The 12601-nt window shown below is 45.2% G+C and overlaps 1 protein-coding gene across 5 annotated transcripts in view; it reads right to left on the bottom strand.

Annotated features, from left to right (window-relative positions):
* The window catches only part of LOC126188154 (serine/arginine-rich splicing factor 4-like), a 69429-nt gene that overhangs the window by 21135 nt on the left and 35693 nt on the right, over nt 1-12601 (bottom strand). For 4 of the 5 annotated variants that reach the window (XM_049929661.1, XM_049929660.1, XM_049929662.1 and 1 more), the window contains 4 exons: nt 10698-10799; nt 10505-10618; nt 10026-10423; nt 9757-9953 (listed from right to left, as the gene is read on the bottom strand). In XM_049929661.1, the coding sequence (XP_049785618.1) occupies nt 9757-9953; nt 10026-10423; nt 10505-10618; nt 10698-10783 (795 nt within the window). In that variant the 5' untranslated portion in view covers nt 10784-10799. The remainder of the gene's footprint in view (nt 1-9756; nt 9954-10025; nt 10424-10504; nt 10619-10697; nt 10800-12601) is intronic. The other variant, XM_049929664.1, reaches the window with a different exon arrangement.

Raw genomic sequence — 12601 nt, 5'->3', positions numbered from 1 at the left:
TTTCTCCATTGTTGTCCACAGAGCAACATAAAAATTTCATTTCTACATTGTACAAAATATGATGGGTTCATTGTTGAAGATAGAATTTGAGGACTCCCACAGCTAATGGTCTTTTCATGGCCAGAGTGAAAAAGCTGAAAATTAGTGACACAGAAATATGAGTACTTTACAACACTATGTTTTCAGTGATCTGTGCCAAATAACGCCTGCACTAATTTTTGAATGTTTTTCACTTGTGTGTCATTTCTGCTGGTGTACAAGAAAATGTTTCACTCGAAGTTGTAAATGTTATCAGTGAAAATGAGCACTGTTTCAGGGTGCATTTTGTAAGTATCTAGAACTCTGCACTAACGAAACCCTATTATTGTTCAAATTGTAATTATCTTTTAAACAGTTTCTTTCACTAAAAGTGATGTATGTTTGGAATAAAACCCATTTACAAGATGACTTTCAGACTAGCTGTGGTTTCGATTATAAAGTGTTAAACTGTTGGATTGCAACAACAGAAACTGTTTTCACAAAAGAAATAGTGCCACAGTGGCAACACTCGTGAATATTTCATTGGAGCTACTTGACCACTGGTACTGAAGGCCACATCCATTCCTCTGGTTTTGCAACTGCATGTTGTACTGTTCACAAGAATGCCTTCTAATATGACGCAATTTTAAAATATTTCTTTTTGCTGATTATACTAACTTGGTAGTGAAAGAAGCTGAATGTGGAGTGGTCAATGTATCAAATAGTGCAGTTCAAGACATACAATTATGGCTTTTAGAAAATAAATTGGTGGTAAATCACAGTAAGACTCAGTTTTTACATTTTATTAGACAAAACTAAACTAAAACTCACATTTTGATTACACACAACGGGCATATGAATATTTTGTCCATAAGGGATGTCATTGTGAGGGCTGTAACTGTTGTTCAATACAAATACAATAGTTTCTGCATCAGTCTGACTGGTGCAGAAACTGTTTTATTTGTATGGGCATACGATTAGCGAGTCTGAACAATTCAAGTTCCAGTTTTTCAGATAGATAGTACGCTGTCATGGAAACCCCTTGTTCAACATCTTGTTCAAAAACTGAATACTGCTATACTTACCATTCACACGCCATCTGCCATAAGTGATAGTCCAACATGAAATCAGTCTACTTTGCTTATTTGCGTTTGCTTATGACTTACAGCATTATACTCTGGTGTAACTATTCCATTCATAATCGCTATTTTTGGCTCAAGAATGGGAAGTCTGAGTGTAGAGGGTGACAATTATTGAACTACATGAAATAAAATCATCATAACTTCTGAACGGTTTGCATTAGGACGTTCAAATTGCACGGCTGGCCACAGGGCATGACGGGAATTAATATGCGCTGTATGGTTTGGTTTAGCGATGAAGCCCACTTTCATTTGGACGGGTTCGTCAATAAGAAAAATTGGTGCATTTGAGGGACTGAGAATCTGCATTTCATGATCGAGAAGTCTCTTTACCCTCAACAGGCAACTATGTGGTGTGCAATGTCAAGTCACTAAATAATCTGTAAGATGCTCCTTGATGGCACGGTGACTGCCGAAGAATACATGAAGGTTTTGGAAGATGATTTCATCTCCATTATCAAAAGAGACCATGATTTTGATAAGGTGTGGTTCATGCAAGATGGAGCTCAACCTCATCAAAGCAGGAGAGTGCTTGATGCAGCACTTTGGGGACTGCATTCTGACTCTTGGTTACCCACAGGCCACTGCCATGGGCCTCGATTGGCTGCCATATTCCCTGGATCTGAACACGTGCAACTCCTTTTTGTGGGGCTATATAAAGACAAGATGTACAGCAAAAACCCCAAAACCATTGCTGAGCTGAGAACAGCCATTCAGAATGTTATGGACAGCATTGATGTTCCCACAGTTCCAAGGGTCATGCAGGATTTCATTATTTGTCCGCACCACATCATTGCGAATGATGGCAGGCATATTGAACATGTCATAACATAAATCTAAATATCTCTAGTGTCATTTACATGTTGAAGTGTATGCATGCTGTCGTTCATAACTAATTTACATTTTTTTTTTCATACACGTTTTATTGTTAACTGTGTCAATAATATACTCACATCTTGTAGTCTGCAGAGGATTCATATACATTTTATTTTACCTGTTATTTTTCTGATGTTAATTTCATTTATTAACTTATTCTACGACCATGGAGATTTGCTCCTCAATTTGCACTACAGAGCTAGACATGTAAAGAAACTTCAGTAGACACTGAAACAAAAGGCTACCCTGTTTGTGAGAACCAATGTGTTACTGGTCATTAAGTGGTGTTGCCAAAGAGAAGTGAACACAAAGAACCTGAAGGTCTTCAACCTACTTTCTTTGCATCCTATGGCCACATATGCTCCACACTAACAAAGAAATAAAATTGAAAGTAAGTACTAAAGTCTTTAAGACATTAGAGTAATGTGACAAACCACATCATCAGTTTCAGATAGTTATAAATTATTAATCCTTATTACATCTGTATGTAAAAACATAGGAGACAAGTTAGTTTTTTTTTTTTGGTGTGGTTTTAGGGCGCATAACTTCAATGGTCATTAGCGCCCTGACTACGTTAAGAATGCACCGCGAGGCACAAGTTTAAAACAACAACTAAATGGGAAAACACGATAAAAGACAGACTGACAGGCATAGGATTAAAAAACAGCATCATCAAATGTCCTTAGTGAGGTTTGTCAAATTGATAAAACGAAGAACACGAGCAGTTGCTCGTGGGTCATCCGCTAAAACGGCATCTAAAGTACATGGCAGGTTAAGATCGAGACGCAGTGCGTTAAAATCTGGACAGGACATTAAAATGTGGCGGACCGTCAGCAATTGCCCACATGGGCAGAACGGCGCCGGCGCAGCCGTCAGCAGATGGCGATGGCTGAACCGGCAGTGTCCAATTCTTAACCGGGCCAAAACTACCTCCTCCCGCCGAGAAGGGCGTGAGGAGGACGTCCAAGCCACGGGAAGAGGTTTCAAGGCCCAAAGTTTGTTGGCTGTAAGGGCAGCCCAATCGGCATGCCACAGCGAGAAAATGCGCCGACAAATAACCCTGCTGAAATCTGACGAAGGGACACAACAAGAAGCTGTCCGAGGCTGGAGGACCGCAGCCTTGGCCGCGGCATCTGCAGCTTCGTTCCCAGGGATACCGACATGGCCAGGGACCCACATAAAGCTAACCGGAGAACCTACGTCCATCAGCTGCCGAAGAGAGCGTTGGATCCGGTGCACAAAAGGGTGAACCGGATACGGATCACTGAGGCTCTGGATGGCGCTCAGAGAATCGGAGCAGATGACATAAGCAGAATGTCGGTGGCGGCAGATGTAAAGAACAGCCTGGTAGAGGGCAAAGAGCTCAGCTGTGAAGACCGAACAATGGCCATGGAGCCGGTATTTGAAACTTTGTGCCCCGACAATAAAGGAACACCCGACCCCGTCATTGGCCTTAGAGCCATCTGTATAAATGAAAGTCATATTGATGAACTTCAAACGAAGTTCCACAAAACGGGAGTGGTAGACCGAACCGGGGGTAACCTCTTTTGGGAGCGAGCTGAGGTCAAGGTGAACGCGGACCTGAGCCTGGAGCCAAGGTGGCGTGTGGCTCTCGCCCACTCGAAAGGTTGCAGGGAGTGAAAAATTAAGGTGCTGAAGGAGGCGACGAAAGCGAACTCCAGGGGGTAGCAGGGCAGAGACATACAACCCGTATTGACGGTCGAGAGAGTCGTCAAAAAAGGAACGATAAGACGGGTGGTCGGGCATTGACAGTAGCCGACAGGCATACCGAGAAAGCAGTATATCGCGCCGGTAGGTGAGTGGCAATTCGCCAGCGTCAGCATGAAGACTCTCTACGGGACTAGTGTAAAATGCTCCGATCACAAGTCGTAAACCCCGATGTTGTATGGAGTTGAGGCGGCGTAAGATGGATGGCCGTGCAGAGGAGTAGACGAAGCTCCCATAATCCAGCTTGGAGCGGACGATCGACCGATATAGACGAAGTAGGACGGTTCGATCCGCTCCCCACGACATACCACTGAGAACACGGAGGACATTTAAAGAACGGGTACAACAGGCGGCCAAATATGACACATGTGGAGACCAGCTAAGTTTCCTGTCAAATGTAAGGCCTAAAAATTTGGTTGTCTCCACGATTGGGAGAGCAACGGGACCGAGTCGTAAGGACGGTGGGAGAAACTCTTTGTAGCGCCAGAAGTTAATACAGACCATCTTCTCGGCAGAAAAACGGAAGCCATTGGCGACACTCCAGGAGTAAAGACGGTCAAGAGAACGCTGAAGACAGCGCTCCAGGACATGTGTACACTGCGCGCTGTAATAGATGGTAAAATCGTCCACGAAAAGGGAGCCTGATACATCAGCTGGGAGGCAATCCATTATTGGATTGATCGCGATGGCGAAGAGAGCGACGCTCAAAACTGAGCCCTGTGGCACCCCATTCTCCTGGCGAAAGGTGTCTGACAGGACAGAACCCATACGTACCCTGAACTGTCGATCCATTAAAAAGGAACGAATAAAAAGAGGGAGGCGACCGCGAAGGCCCCATGTATACATGGTGCGGAGAATGCCCGCCCTCCAACAGGTGTCATAAGCCTTTTCCAAATCAAAGAACACAGCCGCGGTCGGGCGCTTCCGCAAGAAGTTATTCATAATGAAGGTCGAAAAGGTAACCAGATGGTCAACAGCAGAGCGGCGCCTACGAAATCCACATTGTACATTGGTAAGTAGGCGTCGAGACTCGAGCAGCCAAACCAATCAAGAGTTAACCATTCGCTCCATCACTTTACAGACACAGCTGGTAAGCGAGATAGGTCGATAACTGGAAGGCAAGTGCTTGTCCTTCCCCGGCTTAGGAATCGGGACAACAATAGACTCGCGCCAGCACGCGGGAACATGTCCCTCAATCCAGATGCGATTGTATGTACGAAGAAGAAAACCTTTACCCGCAGGAGAAAGGTTCTTCAGCATCTGAATATGAATAGAATCAGGCCCTGGAGCGGAGGACCGTGATCGGCCAAGTGCGTTTTCGAGTTCCCGCATGGTGAATGGGGCATTATAACTTTCACAATTCGAGGAGCGTAAGTTAGGTGGCCTAGCCTCCTCTGCCTGTTTGCGGGGGAGGAAGGCAGGGTGGTAATGAGCGGAGCTCGAAACCTCTGCGAAAAAGCGGCCGAAGGCATTGGAGACATCCTCAGGGGCCACAAGGACGTCATTCGCGACCGTCAAGCCAGAAACTGGTGAGTGGACCTTAGTGCCAGATAGCCGGCGCAGGCTACCCCAGACAACAGAAGAAGGAGTAAAACTGTTGAAGGTGCTTGTGAAAGCAGCCCAGCTGGCTTTCTTGCTTTCTTTAATAATGCGACGACACTGAGCACGTAATCGTTTATAATTGATACAATTCGCCACTGTAGGGTGGCGTTTAAAGGTGCGTAAAGCACGTTGGCGAGCACGTAAAGCGTCTCTACATGCTGCGGTCCACCAGGGGACCGGTACGCGACGTGGAGAAGAAGTAGGGTGAGGGATGGAATATTCAGCAGCAGCGAGAATGACTTCCGTGAGGTGTGCGACCTGACGATCGCAGCTTGTGAAGGTTTGATCCTGAAAGGTCGCCCTGGAAAAGAAGAGCCCCCAGTCTGCCTTGGAGATGGTCCAACTAGAGGAGCACGGAGAGGGGATATGCTGCAGGAGATGGATAACACACGGGAAGTGGTCGCTCGAATATGTATCAGAAAGGGCATACCACTCAAACCGGCGTGCAAGTTGGGGAGTACATATAGAGAGGTCTAAATGGGAATAGGTGTGAGATGTGACCGAAAGAAAAGTAGGGGTGCCAGTATTGAAGCAGACAAGACTGAGCTGGTTGAAAGGGTCTGCTAACAGGGAGCCCCTCGGGCAGGATGCTGGAGAGCCCCAAAGGGGATGGTGGGCATTGAAGTCTCCAGTTAACAAAAATGGTGCAGGGAGCTGAGCAATAAGTTGCATCATGTCTGCCCTGGTAACGGCAGATGACGATGGAGTGTAAACGGTACAAATGGAAAATGTAAAAGTGGGGAGAGTAATGCGGATGGCTACTGCCTGCAGGCCGGTGTGCAACGTGATGGGATCGTAGTAAATATCATCCCGGACCAGCAACATAACCCCTCCGTGAGCTGGGATACCTACCATAGAGGGTAGGTCAAAACGCACAGAGGTGTAGTGTGCCAAGGCAATTTGATCGCATGGGCGTAGCTTCGTTTCCTGGAGGGCTACGACGAGCGGACGGTGCAAGCGGAGCAGCAACTTCAAGTCCTCTCGGTTGGAGCGAATGCTGCGAATATTCCAGTGAATAAGTGCCATCGTAAGAAAAGGAAGATGAAAGAAGGGGTCACCTCGAAGGCCGCTGAGGGCCTGGCTTCGAGCGAGCACCGCCGCCGCTATCAGTAGGCGGACAGTCATCGTCCATTGGGTCTATAGGTTCATCGGCCATCTTGGGAGGATGGCCGGGAGGGGGAGCTTCCTCCGCCGGTGAACGGCCAGATGTTCGGCTACCAGCGGTGCGGCCAGGCGAAACGGATGACGGCCTGGGGCGGCAACCGCTGGGTGGCGCAGGAGAAGAAATGCGCCGTGGCAGAGAAGGAGAACTGTGCTTCCTATGAGCCTTCTTGGAAGGACGTTTGGTGGAAGTACCGGTCGAAGGCTGGGAGGTCGAGGTACGTAGGAAGTCTGCACGGGATGGTTCCTTCTTGAAGGCCCGTGCTTCGGACTTCTGGGTCTTCGTCTTAGCAGAAGCTGATGAAGGGGCTGGTGTCTGTGGGGTGATGGGAGGAAGAGGAGACGTCGACCGCGCGATCTTAGCACTGGCCGAACGGACGACCGTGGTGCTGAAGGTCAGATCGCATGTCTGGGTTGCCACCTCCCGGGTAGTCCGAGGAGAGGCGAGGACAGTACTGTATTTCCCCGCTAGGAGCAGCATGGGCTTCCTACTAGCCAATAGCTTGCGAGCAGCCGAGGTGGAGACTTTCTCTTTGACCCGAATTTCTTGGATACAGCGTTCTTCCTTATAGACAGGACAGTCGCGGGAGGATGCGGCATGGTCACCCTGACAGTTCACACAACGAGGAGGCGGAGGTGGACAGTCACCCTCATGGGCATCCCTGCCACAAGTGACACATTTAGCCACATTGGAACAAGACTGTCGAGTGTGATTGAAACGCTGACACTGGTAGCAGCGCGTAGGTGTCGGGACATAGGGGCGAACAGAAATAACCTCGTAGCCCGCCTTGATGCGCAATGGCAGCTTTACACTATCGAAGGTCAAGAAAAGTGTCCGGGTCGGTACAAGGTCATTGTTGACCTTTTTCATGACCCTATGGACAGCCGTCACGCCCTGCTCAGCGAGGAAAGATTGAATCTCCTCGTCAGTCAATCCGTCGAGGGAGCTCGTATAGACTACACGACGAGACGAATTCAAAGTTCGGTGGGCCTCCACCCGGACAGGGAACGTGTACAGGAGTGTGGCCCGAAGCAGTTTTTGTGCCTGAAAGGCGCTCTCAGTTTCTAGTAATAAGGTACCGTTACGCAACCTGGTACAAGATTTGACAGATCCGGCTATGGCATCTACGCCCTTCTGGATAACGAAAGGGTTGACAGAGGAAAAATCCTTTCCGTCCTCAGATCGAGAAACGACGAGGAACTGTGGGGCAGGCGGTAGTACTTTTGTCACTGGTGGCTGGTCACGTTTCCGTTTTTGGACAGAAGTCGAGAGAGATGGAGTAGAATCCATTGCGGAGGAATCCCCCATGATTGCCAGCGTCTCCGATGGCGCGCTCCTTCCTTGTGGGGACCCTCTCAGAGGGCACTCCCGCCTTAGGTGAATGTTTACACCTCAGGTCACACCTCCCGAGAAACAGACGGAGGGACCAATCGGCATGGTCAGAAGGTATCAGCTCAGGCAATCACCCCTCCCCGGGCCTGGCCTTTACCAGGGGGTACGCGCGTGCCTTACATGTCTACCCAGGGCGGGGAATTACGCGTTACCCTGGCACCGGCTAAGCGTGCGAACGCGTGGGTCGGCCTTCAGGCACGCACAGGGAGGAAGGAAGAAGAGGAAAAAGGAGAGAGAGAGAGGGAGAGAGAGAGGACAGACTGTCTCAAACGCCGAGGCGGAGACCAGAGAAGGCAAAGAGAAGAAGGCAATGAGAAGGCAAGGAGAAGAAGGCAATGAGAAGGCAAGGAGAAGAAGGCAATGAGATTTGGCAGGGGAAAGAGTAAGGAAGACAGTGAGGTGGAGAAGAGCAAAGAAAAGAACTAACCAAAGGTAGGAAGAAACGAGAAGTGAAAAAGCAAAATGACCGCAAATAGAGGTCGTGGAACCGTCCGTCTCTGGACGCAGGCGCTAACTACCCCCGTGAGGGGGATGGACTCCTTTTAGTCGCCTCTTACGACAGGCAGGAATACCTCGGGCCTATTCTAATCCCCGGACCCGCAGGGGGAGGGAGACAATGTTCTTGGACTTGGGGATCATCGAGTTGTCAGTGCTGCAAGTGGCAATGAAGTTGACATTTGAGCCATCTGTTGGTAATAAATAAAGAGTGTTTCACTATGTATCAAGTCGGACAACTCACCATAGACTTCTGTAAGGATTTTTCAGGACATCATGATTAAACAAGTAGGATGCCACAAGTTATGTGCTGGTGGAGTCCAAAAGTTCCAGGTTGCAGAATTTTAGGCAGAGGAAATTTGTCAGTTTGTTAAGAGAGATGATAAGTCCATAAATATGAATTGTGATTATGCAAAAGTTAACATATTTTATTCGGAGACTAACAGAAGTTAGTTTCCAGATAACTCAGCATTCAGTGTCTCCATGTCCTTATGAAGCCCTACACAACATTTAGGTTGGCCTCGGTAGCTGAGTGGTCAGCACAGATGGCTGCCATATGGAGGACCCAGGTTCAGTTCCCAGTACTGCCAAGTATTTTTCCTTGTCAGGAGGACTGGTACGGCGTGCACTCAGCTTCATGATGCCAACTTAGGAGCTACCCAACCGAACAGTAGCGACTCCACGGTCTAGAAAGTTTGTAAAAGAACCAGGAGAGCAGTGTACCAATCACGTGCCCCTCCATACTGTGCATCTGCATGAAGCTGAAAGGCAGAGGATGACACGGCAGCCAATAGACCTCACTTCGCCTTCCATGGCCTGGGTGAGAAGCCTACACTACATGTAACTGTTTGCTCCGTGTGTCGTATCATTGACATTAAGACATAAGCCATTCAACAATCTTATTTGTTGACAGATTTAGTATGTTAATATTTATCTGATATACTCTGTCTATTGCCAGACTCGCAAATGTACGACACATTTTTTCCATTTGTTATTTATTTCACGAACATACTATATTTTCTTGAGTGCTTTTGCAGATTATTATTTTGAAGCCAAGGGTTTACGCAACTGCATCCGAGACCGATCTGTATTGCGCCGCTTACAAATATTTGCCTTCAGCAACACGGTCCTCTCGTGTTTTGGACAGCGAGTCAAAAAATATTTGAAGCAATAGTATATGGTTGTGACAGCCTCATTGTTTATTTTTTTAAAGACATTTAAATTCTGTATTCCCTTGAAGTCTCTAACATACTGCAGTGCCACTCTGTTGAAGCATTTAGCTCCTCACAAAAAATGGAATATACTTATAGCACATGACAAAAGTGAAAATTTATGAATACTTACTCTTGAGTGAAATATACTTTTTGGATCATCATCATTTGTTAACAGTGGCGGAGCAGGTGCTTCTACTTCAACTTCCAGTGCTTTATCCGCTATTCTCCCAGCAGATTTCGTTGATACAAATGATCTCTGCTCAAATCCAGGACTATTCAATTTGTCCAAAACACTTTGTGATGGTCCCAGAGAAGTGATTCCTGTAACTTCAAGTTCTCGATTTACATGTTTAACTGTTAGAAGTTTTTACGGTACCTCTTTTTTTACAGTATACTTACCAGTAATCCCGAGAATCTTTTCTGCACTTTCTGCAATTTGCTCTTTCAAACTTTTTCCATTTTCTTTCTGTCCTTCATTAACTTCACTGTTTTCTTTTCGATCTTGTTTCTCTGTCTTAATTTTAGTATACAGCTGGGAGTCTCTCGAACTCTGTGACAGAGATCTCTGTACGGAACGTGAACGTGATCTCGATTTGTCTTTCGATAGTGATCTCGAGTAAGATCTGTATCTGTGTCTGGACTTGGACGGAGATCGGGACCTAGAATGCCTTTTAACCTTCTTTTTAGATCTGGATATTATACGGTCGTGTGATCTCTCTCTCGATAGTGACCTCGATCTCTCTCTGGATCGCCTGCTGTGGGTCCTATTTTTTGAGTGTGACTGGTCATTGAGCATTCTGGGAAGTAAAAGACAGGTTCTGGAAGACAATTCAGTTTTAAAAGGAAATTTAACATTAACAACTTCTTTAAAATTTTACCTTTTGCCATAATGGTCCCTACTATGAGAGTGGTGATGTTTTCCCTTCTTGTGCTTTCGTGAGTGCCGTTTAGAATAACTACTGTCACTGCTGGAGTATGAACAGCTTCTTGACCTGGAACAGTAATCATCATCAAACAGCATTCTCAATTAGAAACAGAATTTTAATAGTAAATAAAATGCATTTGTCTTACCTTCCTCCACTTCTATTTGACTTTTTTTTCTTCCGATAATGATCTTCTCCTCGACTAGAGTTTGAGTCGCTTGAATATCTGCTCATTGTAACTTTACAGATACTGTAACAGAAAGTCATTGTTGTCAGAGGTCATTACATATTCCCTTGACATGTTCAGTGCAAGTCTGAATATAAATTTTTGGATGGCCTCTTCACATTTAACTGTTCAATTAATCAGCAGCACTTTTTACACAAGCAACAAATATTTCATTGCAGTAACAGTATACTTTATCAATCACACATTATAATAATAATAATAACAATAATAATTGTAAAACTCTGGCACTACAACATTGCCCACAAACCAGATTGCCTTTCCTTAAGTAACCAGATTGCCTTTCCTTAAGTGCAGCTAAACAATTAGGTGAAATAGAAAAGAAGGTAATAAAAATAATCACGAAAGTCTTGGGACCAAAATGTGAGAAGGGCAAATGGGAATTAAGAACCAATAAAGAAACTGTAAAACTAACAGAATCAACATTAACAGAATCAACATCAGATACGATGAGGAAGAAAAGAGATTTAGTCTATGGACACCTAAAATGGTTAGGCGAAAAGAGGATACAAAAAGAATTTTTAACTTTTTTGACAGAAACCAAAAAACATCCATGACAGGGATCAAAGAAGTTAAGGCAGACCTGGGAGAAATGTAAATAACACAGGAAGAAATAGGAGAAAGTGAAAAGTTCAGATCAAAAGTAAAAGGTTTCAAGTGTTTCCAAGATAAAACAAATAAAAAGACAGGTGCAACATGGAAAAAGAAAGATGCTAGCAACATATGGAAATAATGAAAAACACTGGAAACAAAGAATAAAAGGCATAAGCTATTTCATGTGCTCCTTCGCAGGTCAAACCAATTAAATAAAAAATGGGAACACATTTGTCCAAAAACAGCTACATAAAAGTACCTATGAAAGGTAATCAAAAAGTTGGAGTCATCACCCTGAAAAAATACAGTTACATAATGAATTCCAGAATGAGATCTCATTCTGGAATGAGATCTCATTCTGGAAACATCCCCCAGGCTGTGGCTAAGCCATGTCTCCGCAGTATCCTTTCTTTCAGGAGTGCTAGTTCTGCAAGGTTCGCAGGAGAGCTTCTGTAAAGTTTGGAAGGTAGGAGACGAGATACTGGCAGAAGTGAAGCTGTGAGGACCGGGCGTGAGTCATGCTTCGGTAGCTCAGATGGTGGAGCACTTGCCCGCGAAAAGCAAAGGTCCCGAGTTCGAGTCTCGGTCGGGCACACAGTTTTAATCTGCCAGGAAGTTTCACATAATGAATTGTTTGTTTATCTGCAGGTAGCATTTCTACTGTCTTGTTACACACTGAAATCCTCACACCACAGTGTTGCAGCACTGCTAGAGGAACCAAGTCAAAATGGCACAGCCCATTCATAAAGTGGAGAGTTGTATAGTTATGAATATTTATCAGCAGACAATCGTTGTCAGAGTGTATTAGTTATCTGACTACTGAACAAAAATAAGTAGCTCAAGAAAAAGAAAGAAGTGTCTACTATTTTGATAGTTTGAGCAGAATCAAAGTCTAACTGCAACCAAATTAAGCTCAACTACTTGACAATACACAAAATGTTATAGACACTTTTATGCTTAATATAACACAGCATTGTCCTCTAATTACCCTTCTCTTGTCAACAAAATGACCATTTCCTGTTGAAGTGTTGTACTGAAACCTGTATGCCATAAATATTTACATGTTTTACTTTTTACAAGAAATAAGCAATTTCTTGTGCAAAAGTGTACACGGTGACTAAATGCTACCATAGCGGCTGTAACTAAATGTGCCCAAAATGACATTTCTGCGAAATGAAGTACAGCATATATTAGTTACAGACATCAGTAAAAAC

The sequence above is a fragment of the Schistocerca cancellata genome, chromosome 5 (assembly GCF_023864275.1).
Source record: "Schistocerca cancellata isolate TAMUIC-IGC-003103 chromosome 5, iqSchCanc2.1, whole genome shotgun sequence".
Lineage (NCBI taxonomy): Eukaryota > Metazoa > Arthropoda > Insecta > Orthoptera > Acrididae > Schistocerca > Schistocerca cancellata.
The sequence above is the reverse complement of the archived record's forward strand: the minus strand, read 5'-3'. Positions and strand labels throughout refer to the sequence as shown.